Source organism: Zonotrichia leucophrys, chromosome 26 (assembly GCF_028769735.1).
Source record: "Zonotrichia leucophrys gambelii isolate GWCS_2022_RI chromosome 26, RI_Zleu_2.0, whole genome shotgun sequence".
Lineage (NCBI taxonomy): Eukaryota > Metazoa > Chordata > Aves > Passeriformes > Passerellidae > Zonotrichia > Zonotrichia leucophrys.
The window spans coordinates 3,462,869-3,477,992 of record NC_088195.1 but is presented as its reverse complement, the minus strand read 5'-3'; the positions used below and the strand labels follow the sequence as shown (position 1 = coordinate 3,477,992).

Below are 15,124 nucleotides of genomic sequence, written 5' to 3'. Positions count from 1 at the left end.
CTCTGGGAATTTGGAAGGAGGGAAGGAAGGAGCTGGAATATCCCCAAGCTGATGCAGCAGCTTGTGGGGTTTTGGGGATGGATAAATCTGCCAGGTGAGGAAGGAGCAGCTCTGGAAATTTGGGAAATGTTGGGTGCAGGAAATTGGAGTCTCTGCTTGGCCAGGTGAGGGAGGGAGCAGCTCTGGGAATTTGGGATGGTATTTGGGTGACTGGGAATTGGAATTCTGCTTGGCCAGGTGATGGAGGGAGCAGCTCTGGGAATTTGGAGGGAGAAGTGCTGGGAATTGGGGGTTCTGGTGAGGTTCCTCTGGGAATTTGGGAAGTGTTGGGTGCTGGGAATTGGGGGTTCTGGTGATGGAGGGAGCAGCTCTGGGAATTTGGAAGGAGGGAAGGAAGGAGCTGGAATATCCCCAAGCTGATGCAGCAGCTTGTGGGGTTTTGGGGATGGATAAATCTGCCAGGTGAGGGAGGAGCAGCTCTGGGAATTTGGGAAATGTTGGGTGCAGGAAATTGGAGTCTCTGCTTGGCCAGGTGAGGGAGGAAGCAGCTCTGGGAATTTGGGATGTGTTGGATGTTGGGAATCTGGGAACTGGGGGCTCTGCTTGGCCAGGTGAGGGAGGGAGCAGCTCTGGGAATTTGGGAGGTTTTGGGTGCTGGGAATTGGGGGTTCTGGTGAGGTTCCTCTGGGAATTTGGGAAGTGTTGGATGCTGGGATTTGAGGCTTCTGGTGATGGAGGGAGCAGCTCTGGGAATTTGGGAAATGTTGGGAATTGGGGGTTCTGGTGAGGTTCCTCTGGGAATTTGGGAAGTGTTGGGTGCTGGGATTTGAGGCTTCTGAGAGCTGAATTGCAGAGGGAAGGAGCTGCCAGGCAGGATCACCCATTTTGCTGCTCCTGGCGTGGGCAAAAGGGACACCAGGTCCCTCCTGTCCCCCTGAGAGGAAGGACTTTTACACCTGCTGGGACCTCCAGGGAAAACAATAACCAGAGAGACGTCCTGATCCCTTCTGTCCCTTCATTCCTGGGAATGTTTCCAAATCTCCTCTTGCCAGGCCAGCTCCAGCTGAGCAGGAAGGAAAAACTCTGGGTCTGAGCAGAGTTTGCTGCTGCAGCTCCTGCCTGGGAGGTGCTGGAGGCGCCAACTGCCCCCAGAGAGCCTGGGCAAACCCCAGAATGGATCCCAGCAGGGGAAGAGCCCTGATAAAATCAGGATTTGGCAACAAATGATCCTTTCCTTGTTTCTCACCCCATTCCAGGACCCCTCAAACCCCAGAATGGATCCCAGCAGGGAAGAGCCCTGATAAAATCAGGATTTGGCAACAAATGATCCTTTCCTTGTTTCTCAGCCCATTCCAGAACCCCCTCAAACCCCAGAATTGATCCCAGCAGGGAAGAGCCCTGATAAAATCAGGATTTGGCAACAAATGATCCTTTCCTTGTTTCTCACCCCATTCCAGGACCCCTCAAAGCCCAGAATGGATCCCAGCAGGGAAGAGCCCTGATAAAATCAGGATTTGGTAACAAATGATCCTTTCCTTGTTTCTCATCCCATTCCAGGACCCCTCAAAGCCCAGAATGGATCCCAGCAGGGGAAGAGCCCTGATAAAATCAGGATTTGGCAACAAATGATCCTTTCCTTGTTTCTCACCCCATTCCAGGACCCCTCAAACCCCAGAATTGATCCCAGCAGGGAAGAGCCCCGATAAAAACAGAATTTGGCAACAAATGATCCTTTTCCTGTTTCTCACCCCATTCCAGGACCCCTCAAACCCCAGAATGGATCCCAGCAGGGAAGAGCCCTGATGGAAAAAGGATTTGGTAACAAATGACCCTATCCCTGCATCTCACCCCATTCCAGAACCCCCCCAAACCCCAGAATTGATCCCAGCACATCCAGCAGGGAAAAGCTCTGATAAAAACAGAATTTGGCAACAATTGATCCTTTTTCCTTTCTACCCCATTCCAGGACCCTCAAACCCAAACCCCAGAAGACCCTGATAAAATCAGGATTCCACAATGATCCCTTGTTCCCCAAATCCCATGGACCCAGAACCCAGGACAGGATCCCAGCTGATCCCCAGGGATGATCCAATTCAACAATTGATCCTTTCCAGGGATGATCCCATTGGATACCCCAGATGATCCCATAGGATCCCGAGGACGACCCCAGCTGGATCCCCCAGGGATGATCCCATTGGACCCCCAGGATGATCCCATTGGATCCCAGGGATGATCCCATTGGATCCCCAGGATGATCCCATTGGATCCCCCAGGGATGATCCCATTGGATCCCCCAGGGATGATCCCATTGGATCCCCCAGGGATGATCCCATTGGATACTCCGGGACGACCCCATCTGGATCCCACAGGATGACCCCAGCTGGATTCCCCAGGGATGATCCCATTGGATACCACAGGGATGATCCCATTGGATCCCACAGGATGATCCCAGCTGGATTCCCCAGGGATGATCCCATTGGATCCTCCCAGGGATGATCCCATTGGATACCCCAGGGATGATCCCATTGGATACCCCAGGGATGATCCCATTGGATATCCCAGGGATGATCCCATTGGATACCCAGGGATGACCCATTGGATCCTCCCAGGGATGATCCCATTGGATACCCAGGATGACCCACTGGATCCCCCAGGGATGATCCCATTGGATCCCCCAGGGATGATCCCATTGGATACCCCAGGGATGATCCCACTGGATCCCCAGGGAGATCCCATTGGATCCCCCAGGGATGATCCCATTGGATCCCCCAGGGATGATCCCATTGGATCCCCCAGGGATGATCCCATTGGATCCTCCCAGGGATGATCCCATTGGATCCCCCAGGGATGATCCCATTGGATACCACAGGGATGATCCCATTGGATCCTCCCAGGGATGATCCCATTGGATACCCAGGGATGATCCCACTGGATCCATGAGATGACCCCAGCTGGATCCCCCAGGGATGATCCCATTGGATCCCCCAGGGATGATCCCATTGGATCCATGAGACGACCCCAGCTGGATACCCCAGGGATGATCCCATTGGATCCTCCCAGGGATGATCCCATTGGATACTCCCAGAATGATCCCATTGGATACCCCAGGGATGATCCCATTGGATACTCCCAGGATGATCCCACTGGATACTCCCAGGGATGATCCCATTGGATCCTCTGGGACCACCCCAGCTGGATACCCCAGGGATGATCCCATTGGATCCCCCAGGGATGATCCCATTGGATCCTCCAGGATGATCCCATTGGATCCCCCAGGGATGATCCCATTGGATACCCCAGGGATGATCCCATTGAATCCCCCACGGATGATCCCATTGGATACCCCAGGATGATCCCATTGGATACCCCAGGGATGGTCCCATTGGATCCTCCGGGACGACCCCAGCTGGATACCCCAGGGATGATCCCATTGGATCCCCCAGGGATGATCCCATTGGATACTCCCAGGATGATCCCACTGGATACTCCCAGGATGATCCCACTGGATCCCACAGGATGACCCCAGCTGGATCCCCCAGGGATGATCCCATTGGATCCACGAGACGACCCCAGCTGGATCCCCCAGGGATGATCCCATTGGATCCCCCAGGGATGATCCCATTGGATACCCCAGGGATGATCCCATTGGATCCCCCAGGGATGATCCCATTGGATACCCCAGGGATGATCCCATTGGATACTCCCAGGATGATCCCATTGGATCCTCCGGGATGATCCCATTGGATCCTCCGGGATGACCCCAGCTGGATCCCCCAGGGATGATCCCATTGGATACCCCAGGGATGATCCCATTGGATCCCCCAGGGATGATCCCATTGGATACTCCCAGGATGATCCCATTGGATACTCCCAGGATGATCCCATTGGATCCCACAGGATGACCCCAGCTGGATCCCCCAGGGATGATCCCATTGGATCCCACGGGATGATCCCAGCTGGATCCCCCGGCCCCGCAGCACTCACGTTGATGAGGGCCATGATCCAGAAGGCGTAGGACACGCGTGTCACCACCATGCCCTTCATGGGCAGGGCGTAGTGGGACAGGTTGCCGGGGTGGTGCGGCAGCAGCGACTTGCGGATGTGCGGCAGGTTGCTGGAGGCGTTGGCCGTGCCGTTGGCCAGGATGCAGTTGGTGTCCGACAGGAAGGGGTCGGCGATCAGGGGGCTCAGCAGGGCCCCGAAACCCACGAAGAAGTGCAGGGCCTGCAGGAGGGGTGACATGCTGGAGCAGGAGGGTGGCAGAGCCCCCCAACTCCTCCTCCTCCTCAGAATCACAGAATTCATTCAGTTGGGAAAGACTTTTGGGGGGATTGAGTCCAAACTGTGAGGTGACACCGCTGTGTCACCAGATCTGAGTGGCACTTTCCACAGATGCCTCCAGGGATGGTGATGCCACCCTCCCAATGACTGACCACCTATTCTGGGAAGAAATTCCTACTCAAATCCATCCTCAACCTGCCCAGGGAGGTGAGGACCCCACAATGCCACAGGCTGGTTTTCCAGGGACGGTGATGCCACCTTCCCAATGCCCAACCACCTTTTCTGGGAAGAAATTTCTCCTAAACTCCATCCTAAACCTGCCTGGGGTGGTGAGAGTACCATGGTGCCACAGCCAGGCTTTCCAGGGATGGTGATGCCAACCTCCCCTTCTGGGGAGAATTTCCTCCTAAACTCCATCCTAAACCTGCCCAGGGCAGTGAGGGCACCACAGTGCCACAGCCAGGCTTTCTAGGGATGGTGATGCCACCTTCCCAATGCCCAATCACCTTTTCTGGGAAAAAATTTCTCCTAAACTCCATCCTAAACCTGCCTGGGTGGTGAGAGTACCATGGTGCCACAGCCAGGCTTTCCAGGGATGGTGATGCCACCCTCCCAAAGCCCAAGGATCCTTTCTGGGAAGAAATTCCTCCTAAACTGCACTCTAAACCTGCCTAGGGTAGTGGAGGCACCCCAGTCCACAAGCAGGAATGGTGATGCCATCTTTCCAATGCCCAAGGACCCTTTCTGGGAAGAAATTCCTCCTAAAGTCCATCCTGGCCCCACAATGCCACCGCCAGGCTTTCCTCAGACACCTCCAGGGATGGTGCCTCCACCCTCCCAATGCCCAAGGACCCTTTTTGGGAAGAATTTCCAACTAAAGTCCACCCTAGAGCAGCCCAGCAGCGTTGGGGACCCCGCTCTCACCTGCAGGAAGATGGCAGAGTCCTTCTGGTAGATCTTGACCAGCTGCATGTTGGAGATGGTGTCGATGCAGCCCATGGCCAGCCCGGCCACGGCCATGACCACGGCCAGCACCACCACGTTGTGGCACAGGGGGATGATGGCAAACACCAGAGAGATGGCCAGGGACGAGGCAAACAGGGCCAGCAGGGACTGGGCCAGCCTGGGGACAAGAGAGAGGCAGGACAGAATCAGTGGCATCACCAGGGCAGCAGTTAGAGGTGGGAAATGGATTTATAGAAAACTGCATGGTGTGGGTAAAGCTGATAAAGTGCTTTGTAATTAGGAGGTACCTTCTGATTGTGATGGTGTGAATTGTAACACCTGTATTGTCTCACCCTTCACATGAGACTAAAAATTGAATAAAAGGGTTTAAAACACCTCTCAAAAACTCCATTTCTGGGTAAGAAAAAGACATAATCCAACAGCCACGCTGCCCCCCATCTCATTGAGCTCAGCTCCTGCAGCCCCAGATTTCCTGGTGAGAGGAGGGAGATGCTCCACAGCCCAGTGTCACCCACCCCTGGGCACTGCCACCTCCTCCTGCAGGGAGATTGAAATATGGATCTCCTCTCAAGCTCTTGGAGATTTATTTCACACCCAAGATAGCTCAGCTACTTTATAAGGCATAAAATCAGCAGGATGGCTTTTGTGGGAGCGTTGGAAACAAGAATGTTTTAATAAAAGGCAAAATAACAAACAGAGAAAAACCCAGCCAGGTGCAAGAGTGATGGGATCTGTCCCCTCTGAGTGATGGGATCTGGAGGGGATCTGCAGTGTCCCCTCCAGATCCCATCCTTTGGAGGGGATCTGTCCCCTCAGGATTGGATCTGTCCCCTCCCAGAGCCAGCTCTGTCCCTTCCCAGAGATGGGATCTGTCCCCTCCAAAGGATGGGATCTGTCCCCTCCCAGCTCTGGCAGCGAGCAGTGCAGCAGTGCCCAGGCTGGCACTGCACAGCCCCAGGGCTGCCAAGAGGGAAGGCAGGAAGGAAGGAAAGGAGGGAAGGAAGAAGGGAAGCAGGAGCAGAGAGTGAAGCACTGGTTTGAGCAGAGAGGGGGCTGGAGCAGCACAGCAGAGTGGCACTGGCAGGTCCCTGTCACACTGGGGTGGTGGCAGTTGGTAATTATCAGTAATTGGGGAATGTGGGTCTGAGCAAGGAAAAACTCTATCCCTGCTCCACACCCCCAAACAGGCTGGAGAAGGCTCTGAGGAGGAGGGTGGAGGAGACTCAGCAGCCAGGCTATGGCCATGTCACTGTCCCTGGGCCTTATCACAGATCTGGGCCTGTCACTGTCCCTGGGCCTTATCACAGATCTGGGCCTGTCACTGCCCTGCCCTATCACTGTCCCAGGCCTTGTCACTGTTCCTGGGCCATAATCACAGATCTGAGCCTGCCACTGTCCCTGGGCCATGTTAGTGTCCCTGGCCATGTCACAGATCTGGGCCTGTCACTGCCCTGCCCTGTCACTGTCCCTGGGCCATATCACAGCCCTGGCCCTGTCACTGTTCCTGGGCCATATCACTGATCTGGGCCTGTCACTGCCCTGCCCTGTCACTGTCCCTGGGCCTTATCACAGATCTGGGCCCTGTCACTCTTCCTGACCCTGTCACTGTCCCTGGGCCTTATCACAGATCTGGGCCTGTCACTGCCCTGCCCTGTCACTGTCCCTGGGCCATGTCACTGTCCCTGGCCATATCACAGCCCTGGCCCTGTCACTGTCCCAGGCCTTGTCACTGTTCCTGGGCCATAATCACAGATCTGGGCCTGCCGCTGTCCCTGGGCCTTATCACAGATCTCAGCCTGTCACTGGCCTTGTCACTGTCCCAGGCCCTGTCACTGTCCCCGGCCATATCACAGATCTGGCCCTGCCACTGTCCCTGGGCCTTATCACAGATCTCAGCCTGTCCCTGGGCCATGTCACTGTCCCTGGGCCCTGGGACAGGCCGAGATCTGTGATAAGGCCTTTCCATCTCACAGCCCTGGCCCTGTGACTGTATCTGGCCGTATCACAGATCTGGGCCCTGTCACTGTCCCTGGCCATGTCACTTCTCTCTGGCCTTGTCACCGTCCCCGGCCCTGTCAGAGCCCTCCTCCACCTGCAGCCTCACAGTGACCTGGCCCTCCATGTCCTGCTCGTGCTCCTCCTGCCCCTCTGGCCGTGCCAGAGCCTCCCGGTGCCCAGCCCAAGGCAGGAGCAGCCAGTGTTTTCCAAGCTGTGACTACTGATGGTCCTCTGACAGCAGAGCCGTGGGATTTCTGGGGGAGGGAAGGAGGGAAGGAGGGAGGGAGCTGGGAGATGTGCACAGTCACGGCAGGAAAAGCGCCTGGCAAATGAGACAGGAGCAGCTCCGAGGCTGCTCCCTCCAGGGTGTGCAGAGGCACCAGAGCTGGGGAACCCGAGCCTGGGAGCGATGGGGAAACCTCCCAGAGCATCCCCAAAACTCCAAAATGTTTGGGTTTTTTGTGGAGATTTGAACTATCCTACATTTCATGGGCTGTCTGATGCAGAGTCATGCACACCCTGAAAAGCACAGAGAAAACTCTGCAGGACCCCCTTGCCTGGCTGGGAGCAGCTTCATCACCAGTGAAACACTGATTGGGGGGGTTTAATGTCCTTAATGAGCATTAACAATGTCACCTTGGGTCCAAACTCCTGCCTCCAGCCATGGGTTAATGACACAATGGTGCCCCTGCAAATGCCACCTGCCCAGGGTGGTGGCACAAGGGGGGACCAAGGCATTGCTGCTGCCAGTGCCAGGCCCCAGTTGGGGTTGGGGACTCAGCTAAAGGATCTCCAGCACAGCTCCAGTTTCTCCAGTTCCCTCCTGCTCCCTGCCCACAGCACTGGGATCAGCCCAGGGCTGCCCCAAAAAAGCAAATTTTTAACAAGACACAAAAATGCCATTTCTGAATTTAAAAAAAAATCCCAGCACCAATCTGGGGCACTCTGGTGCTTCTGCCAGCAGTGTGTGCAGGGCTCCAACCTCGCAATTCAAGCCTGAAATGCCCAGAGGTGATTTCCCAGAAATGATTTCCTGATGCACAAAACCCTCAGGAAGCACCCAAAATGAGGCACCCCGTGAACTCAGCCTGTCCTGATGATGCCAAACCTTTCCAAAGGGCTGGAAAAGCAGCCCTGGTGTCACAGCCTGGTCTCTGTGTCCCCAGCACAGGGCAGGCTCCCCTCCAGCCGGGTGTGAAATGTCCCAAATTTCATTTCAGAGCACCCAGAGCACCTCCTGCCTCCATCCCAAATCCACAGGAGAGGTTTGGGCTGATCTCTGTAGGATCAGGATGGGAAATTCTCTACCACAAGGTGCAAAATGAGGCCTGCAATGTCCCAAATTTCATTTCAGAGCACCCAGAGCACCTCCTGCCTCCATCCCAAACCCACAGGAGAGGTTTGGGCTGATCCCTGTAGGATCAGGATGGGAAATTCTCCTCCAGCAGGGTTGCAATGTCCCAAATTTCATTTCAGAGCACCCAGAGCATTTCTTGCCTCCATCCCAAACCCACAGCTGCCCATGAGGGGTTTGGGCTGATCAGGATGGGCAATTCTCCTCCAGCAGGGTGCGAAATGAGCCCTGCAATGTCCCAGATTTCATTTCAGAGCACCCAGAGCACCTCCTGCGTCCATCCCAAACCCACAGGAGAGGTTTGGGCTGATCTCTGTAGGATCAGGATGGGAAATTCTCCTCCAGCAGGCCTGCAATGTCCCAAATTTCATTTCAGAGCACCCAGAGCACCTCCTGCCTCCATCCCAAACCCACAGGAGAAGCTTGGACTGATCCCTGTAGGATCAGGATGGGCAATCCCAGAGCCAATCCTGCACCCCCAGCCGGCAAATCCCTCCCACAGGGATTTAGGAGCCCCCACCTCAGTGTTCCCATTGGATCTCTCCAGCTCCCAGCACAGAGTTTTTTCCCCACCTCAGGGAGTGTTTTCCAAATCCCTGAGATCAAGAGGAAAAATGATAATCAGGCCAGCTCAGACTTAGAAAGCCAAAGGCCTGAGGGGACGAGGTGAGGATGAGGAGGAGGAAGAGGTGAGGATGATCTCACTGCTGCTCCCCCCCGAGCCACCCTCGGGGGGTTTGTGTCCCCAAAGGGCTCATCCTGTGCTGCTCTCCGAGCAACAAAAGGTGGCAGTGACACTGAAGGGTCCTGAGAGCTCCAAAAGCTCCAGGAGATGGGAATCTGACAGAGCAGGGGCTGTGAAAGGACAAGAAAAGGGTCCCATCCCCTCAGCCCTGCAGGAATGGGGTGGATCAGGCTGAGAGGAGCCTGCCCAGGGCTCCAGCACAGCCCCAGTTCCCCCAGTGCCCTCCTGGTCCCTGCCCACAGCACTGGGATCAGCCCAGGGCTGCCCCAAAAAAGTAAATTTTCAACAGGACACAAAAACGCTGAATTTCTGAATTTAAAAAAAAATCCCAACACCAATCTGGGGCACTCTGGTGCTTCTGTCAGCAGCGTGTGCAGGGTTTAACCTCACAATTCAAGCCTGAAATGCAACAAAATGGGGAAGGAAAATGAAATGCAGGAGCACCGAGCTCCCCAATGGAGCTGGCAGTGCCAGAGTGAGGATTTCCCCAAAATTTCACTTTCCCCTCATGTGTCTGAGCCCATCCCCTCAGCCCTGCAGGAATGGGGTGGATCACACTGAGAGGAGCCTGCCCAGGGCTCCAGCACAGCCCCAGTTCCCCCAGTGCCCTCCTGGTCCCTGCCCACAGCACTGGGATCAGCCCAGGGCTGCCCCAAAAAAGCAAATTTTCAACAGGACACAAAAACGCTGAATTTCTGAATTTAAAAAAAAATCCCAGCACCAATCTGGGGCACTCTGGTGCTTCTGTCAGCAGCGTGTGCAGGGTTTAACCTCACAGTTCAGGCCTGAAATGCAACAAAATGGGGAAGGAAAATGAAATGCAGGAGTACTGAGTCTCCCTCTGTATCCGGCAGTGCCAGAGTGAGGATTTCCCCAAAATTTCACTTTCCCCTCATGTGTCTGAGTCCATTCCCTCAGCCCTGCAGGAATGGGGTGGATCAGGCTGAGAGGAGCCTGCCCAGGGCTCCAGCACAGCCCCAGTTCCCCCAGTGCCCTCCTGGTCCCTGCCCACACCACTGGGATCAGCCCAGGGCTGCCCCAAAAAAGTAAATTTTCAACAGGACATAAAAACGCTGAATTTCTGAATTTTAAAAAAAATCCCAACACCAATCTGGGGCACTCTGGTGCTTCTGTCAGCAGCGTGTGCAGGGTTTAACCTCACAATTCAAGCCTGAAATGCAACAAAATGGGGAAGGAAAATGAAATGCAGGAGCACTGAGCTCCCCAATGGAGCTGGCAGTGCCAGAGTGAGGATTTCCCCAAAATTTCACTTTCCCCTCATGTGTCTGAGCCCATTCCCTCAGCCCTGCAGGAATGGGGTGGATCAACTGAGAGGAGCCTGCCCAGGGCTCCAGCACAGCTCCAGTTTCCCCAGTGCCCTCCTGGTCCCTGCCCACACCACTGGGATCAGCACCAACCTGCCCAAAAAGCAAATTTTTCAACAGGACACAAAATTAAATTTTTTTTAAAAAAATCCCGCACCAATCTGGGGCACTCTGGTGCTTCTGTCAGCAGCGTGTGCAGGGCTTAACCTCACAGTTCAGGCCTGAAATGCAACAAAATGGGGAAGGAAAATGAAATGCAGGAGCACTGAGCTCCCCAATGGAGCTGGCAGTGCCAGAGTGAGGATTTCCCCAAAATTTCACTTTCCCCTCATGTGTCTGAGCCCAGGCTGCTCCTCCCAGCTCTCCCATCCCATTTCCATCACTGGAGCTGCTCCTGCTTCCCCATCAGGGGCTCCTGGGGATCTTTTCCAGCTGATTCCAGGCCTGAAGAGTCCTTGGGGTGTTCAGGGCTCCTTTTGGGGCTCTCTGTGCCCCTGCAGGAGGCTCCAGCCCCATCCCCAGGGATGCAAACCCTGGGAAAATCTGCATTTCCTGGGGCTGAGCTCCTCACGCCTCCCAGCAAACCCCAGGGAGTTCAAACCCCATTTCCTGGGGGGGCTGCTGCCCCTGCACCCCCAAAAAGGGACCAGCAGCAATGCAGGACAGAGCAGCAGCAGTTCCTCCATCCCCTGGCAGTGCAAACTTTGCATTTCTGTGGAGTTGTGGAGCTGGGTCGTGCTGAAGGGACAGAGCAGCACTGAAATCCCTGTCGCGGAGCTCCAGGAGCAGCAGCCAGCAGCTTCTCTGGGGACAGCAGAGCCTGGGTTCGGGTGCCACCACCCATTGCTGGCACTGCTGTCCCCCAGGGGTCACCCAGGCTGATTTAACCCAAAGGAAGCTGCCACAGACATCTTTCCATGGAAAATCCTTTCCTTAGGATTTTTCCTCCTGAGAAGCTGTGAGGCCTCAGGAACAAAATGTAAACAATGGTTATCTGCTGCTGTGGGATGCAACAGGTGCATCTGGGATTGGTCTCATGTGGTTGTTTCTAATTAATGGCCAATCACAGTCAGCTGGGTTGGACTCTCTGTCCGAGCCACAAACCTTTGTTATCATTTTTTACTATTCTATTCTTAGCCAGCCTTCTGATGAAACCTTTTCTCCTATTCTTTTAGTATAGTTTTAATGTAATATATATCATAAAATAATAATCAGCCTTCTGGAACACGGAGTCAGATCCTCATCTCTTCCCTCATCCTGGCACCCCTGTGAACACCAGCACAGGGAACAGCAAATTCTGCATCCCTGAGGCACCAGGAGCCACCCTCGGCTCCAGGGGTGCCCCACAGCCGGTTTCCATCTCCCAGCTGGAAAAATGACCTGCCCAGTGCTCCTCCCTGCCAGCCCCGAGGCCCTGAGGGCGCCGTAATTTGATTTATAAAGCCCTGGCAGGACGGCTCAGCCCATCCATCCCTGCAGAAGGGATTGTACCGGAGCTCCTGGAGCCTGAACAATTCTTGTTCCCACACATTTGGAGGCTGCGAACCTCCCCACAACACTCACAAGCTCCAAATATCCCAAATATTCCCTCCTGCCTGCCTGGCAGGGCTGTCACTCCCCAGTGGGGACTCCACAAATCCCAAACACATCCTGCTTCCCAACCAGCACCGAACACACTTTTTTTTCCCCCCAAAACGCAGCTCCAACTTTGCGAATCCCCAATCACAAAAGCCCCGATGGGTTCTGTGGGGCTTTGGGAAGGAGCTGGCAGCGGGAATTCTGCGTTTTCCTGCAAACATATGCGAGGCAGCCCCGGGGGCTGGCAGAGGCTCCGCTGCTGAGCCAGCACTGCCGGAGCTGTGGCAGAGCCGCAGCAAAGTCCCCACGTGCTGTCCCCAATGCCCCAATTGTCCCCTCCTCGCTGGTGGCACCAGGAGGGCTCCGCTCGCAGCTGCTCCAGCAGCCAGGACTCCCCTCAATCCACAAATATCCCACACCCAGCGGGTTTTAAGGAGGTTTTCCCGAGGATTCCTGCGGGATTCTCCCCGTCGAGGTGCGTGGATCTCACACACACACACACACAGGTTACATCACCGCCCCGGGATCGGTGACAACGTAAATAATCAGCTGATGCCCGAGCTGTCACCCAGCCCCAAATCAAACGCCTCCCTGGCAATCCTCAGCATTGAGCCGGCCTGGGTGGTTTATTTGCGACACATCCTGGGCACGAGGCTGGCTCCGAGTCCCTTTTGGGGCTCCCCCCTTCCCCGTGTCCCCCCCCCCTCCATCAGGACACCACGAGGACCACTCGCATCCCTCCACGTGTTCTCCCAAACTCCAGCCAAACGCGGCGCTGCCACCATTTCCGACGCCGAGGTTGTTAAAACACGCTGCCAAAAATATTCTTGGTTGGGCGATAAACAACCAAGGTTAAGGAGGAAAAAAAAAAAATTAAAAAAAATCCAGAAAACAGCAAAACAATTCCTGGCGGGAAGTTCTGGCTGGAACTCCACGCCGGGGCTGAGCGGAGCTCCGGGGATGGAACCGCACCGGGAGCCGAGCGGGGCTGCCGGGGGAGGGAATCCCTCAACGAGGGGGCCCCGAGGGCTGCGGAGCCTCCACTCGGGAATGGTTTTTTCCTAAGCAGCATCCAGGGCTCGGTTCAGCCCCCAAACCCGGCTCAATCCCTCTCGAACCCGGCTCATCCCCCAAACCTGGCTCAGCCCTCTAAGCGCGGTTCAGCTTCCCAAGCTCGTTTTACTCCCCCAAACCCGGCTCAATCCCCCAAATCCGGATCAGCCCCCCAAGCCCGGATCAGCTCCCCAAAACCGGATCAATTCCCCAAACCCGGATCAATTCCCCAAACCCGGGGCATCCCCACAAACCCGGCTCAGCTCCGCAAATCCGGCTCAATCCCCCAAACCCAGTTCAGCCCCCAAAACCCGGCTCAGCCCCTCAATCCTGGCTCAGCCCCCAAGCTCGTCTCAACCCCCCAAACTCGGCTCATCCCTCCAAGCCTGGCTCAAACCCCAAGTCCGGCTCAGCCCCCCAAACTCGTCTGAATCCCCTAAATCCGGCACATCCCCCAAGCCCGGCTCAGCCCCCAAACCTGGCTCAGCCCTCAAGCTCCTCTCAACCCCCCAAACCCGAATCAGCTCTCCAAGCTCGTCTCAGCCCCCCAAACCTGCTCAATCCCCCAAACCCGAATCAGCCCCCCAAACCCGGCTCATTCCCCAAGCCCGGCCGGCGCTGCCCACCGCGCTCCGGGCTAAGGGCGGGGGGTCCGCGGGGAGCCCCCAGGGAGCAGCGCTGAGTTCTCCAGGCTCTTACGTCCTCTTGAAGACCCCTCCGAGGCAGCTGCCGAGCAGGAGGCAGAACTGCTGCGAGAAGAACACCCAGGTGATCTGCGAGAGCGAGCTCTGGGTCTGGCAGCGCAGGTCCAGCAGCGTGGGCCCCAGGAAGGCGATGCAGAGGCCGAAGCTGAAGAAGACGCTCCAGTAGGTGAGGGTGGGCTGCAGGTTCCTCCGGAACCGCGCCGACACCCGCTCGTCCCACCACATCCTGCGCTGCGGCGCTGGCGGCGGCGCGGGGCGGCCCCGCTGCTGGAGCTCCGAGCTCCGAGCTCCGGGCTCCGGCTCCGGCCCCGCTGCCGCCGCCCCGCTCCCCGCTCCTCCTTCCCTTGCGGGATGTGGCTGTTCCCGATCCCGCCGTGCCGGGCGCTGGCTCCGCCTCCGGGGCCGGGCGGAGCGGGGCCTCCCTCCCTCCCCATCCTCATCCTCATCCCCATCCCCGCCGCCCCCGGAGCCGCCCCGCCGGACTCCGCGCATCCCTCGGGCGCTGGAAGCAGCGCTTTGCTTCCCTTCCCCTCCTCCTCCTTCTCCTCATCCCCCTCCTCCTCATCATCACCATCCTCATCCTCCTCCTCCCAAAATGGGGCGACCCCTCTGCTCCCCCCCACCCCGGCATTAAAGCACAGCCAGAGCGGCTACACCCGCTGGAACAGAGCACAGCGGAGCAGGAAATCCAGAAATCCCGAAATCCAGAAATCCCAAAATCCAGAAATCCCGAAATCCAGAAATCCCGAAATCCCCTCCCTTTTTTTTTTATTTTTTCTGACAAGGTGCCACGGTGCCAGACAAACGCAATTAAAGTTGCCCCATCGCTGGGTAAAACAGCACAAGGCGCCTTGGGGCTGGGGGAGGGCGCGGGTTTTGAAGCCGGAGCGGTTGGATGCTTACGCAAAAGGTTCTTCTCTGGAGGATGGGTTTATAAATATTTCACCTACTTTAGCTGGGGAAGGCTGGCAATTTTTAGAACGCTCTTTCCAGGCAGAGCAGCGCCGGTGGAGCCGGGCCGTGGCGGAGCGCTGGCTGCAGGTGGCCGGGCACGCTCGGGGACTCGCCCATCCTGTGACCCTGCGCCTCTGGAATGTCGCTCCGGGGCCGCAGGTGCTCA

At 56.3% G+C, this 15,124-nt stretch overlaps 1 protein-coding gene across 1 annotated transcript in view; it reads right to left on the bottom strand.

Annotated features, from left to right (window-relative positions):
* MFSD4A (major facilitator superfamily domain containing 4A) overlaps positions 1-14,341 on the bottom strand; it is a 38,282-nt gene extending 23,941 nt beyond the window's left edge. The window contains exons 1-3 of the mRNA XM_064733181.1: positions 14,000-14,341; positions 5,206-5,404; positions 3,985-4,224 (exon numbers count right to left, since the gene is read on the bottom strand). Of these exons, the coding sequence (XP_064589251.1) occupies positions 3,985-4,224; positions 5,206-5,404; positions 14,000-14,229 (669 nt within the window). The 5' untranslated portion in view covers positions 14,230-14,341. The remainder of the gene's footprint in view (positions 1-3,984; positions 4,225-5,205; positions 5,405-13,999) is intronic.
* Between the last annotated feature and the right edge of the window lie 783 nt (positions 14,342-15,124).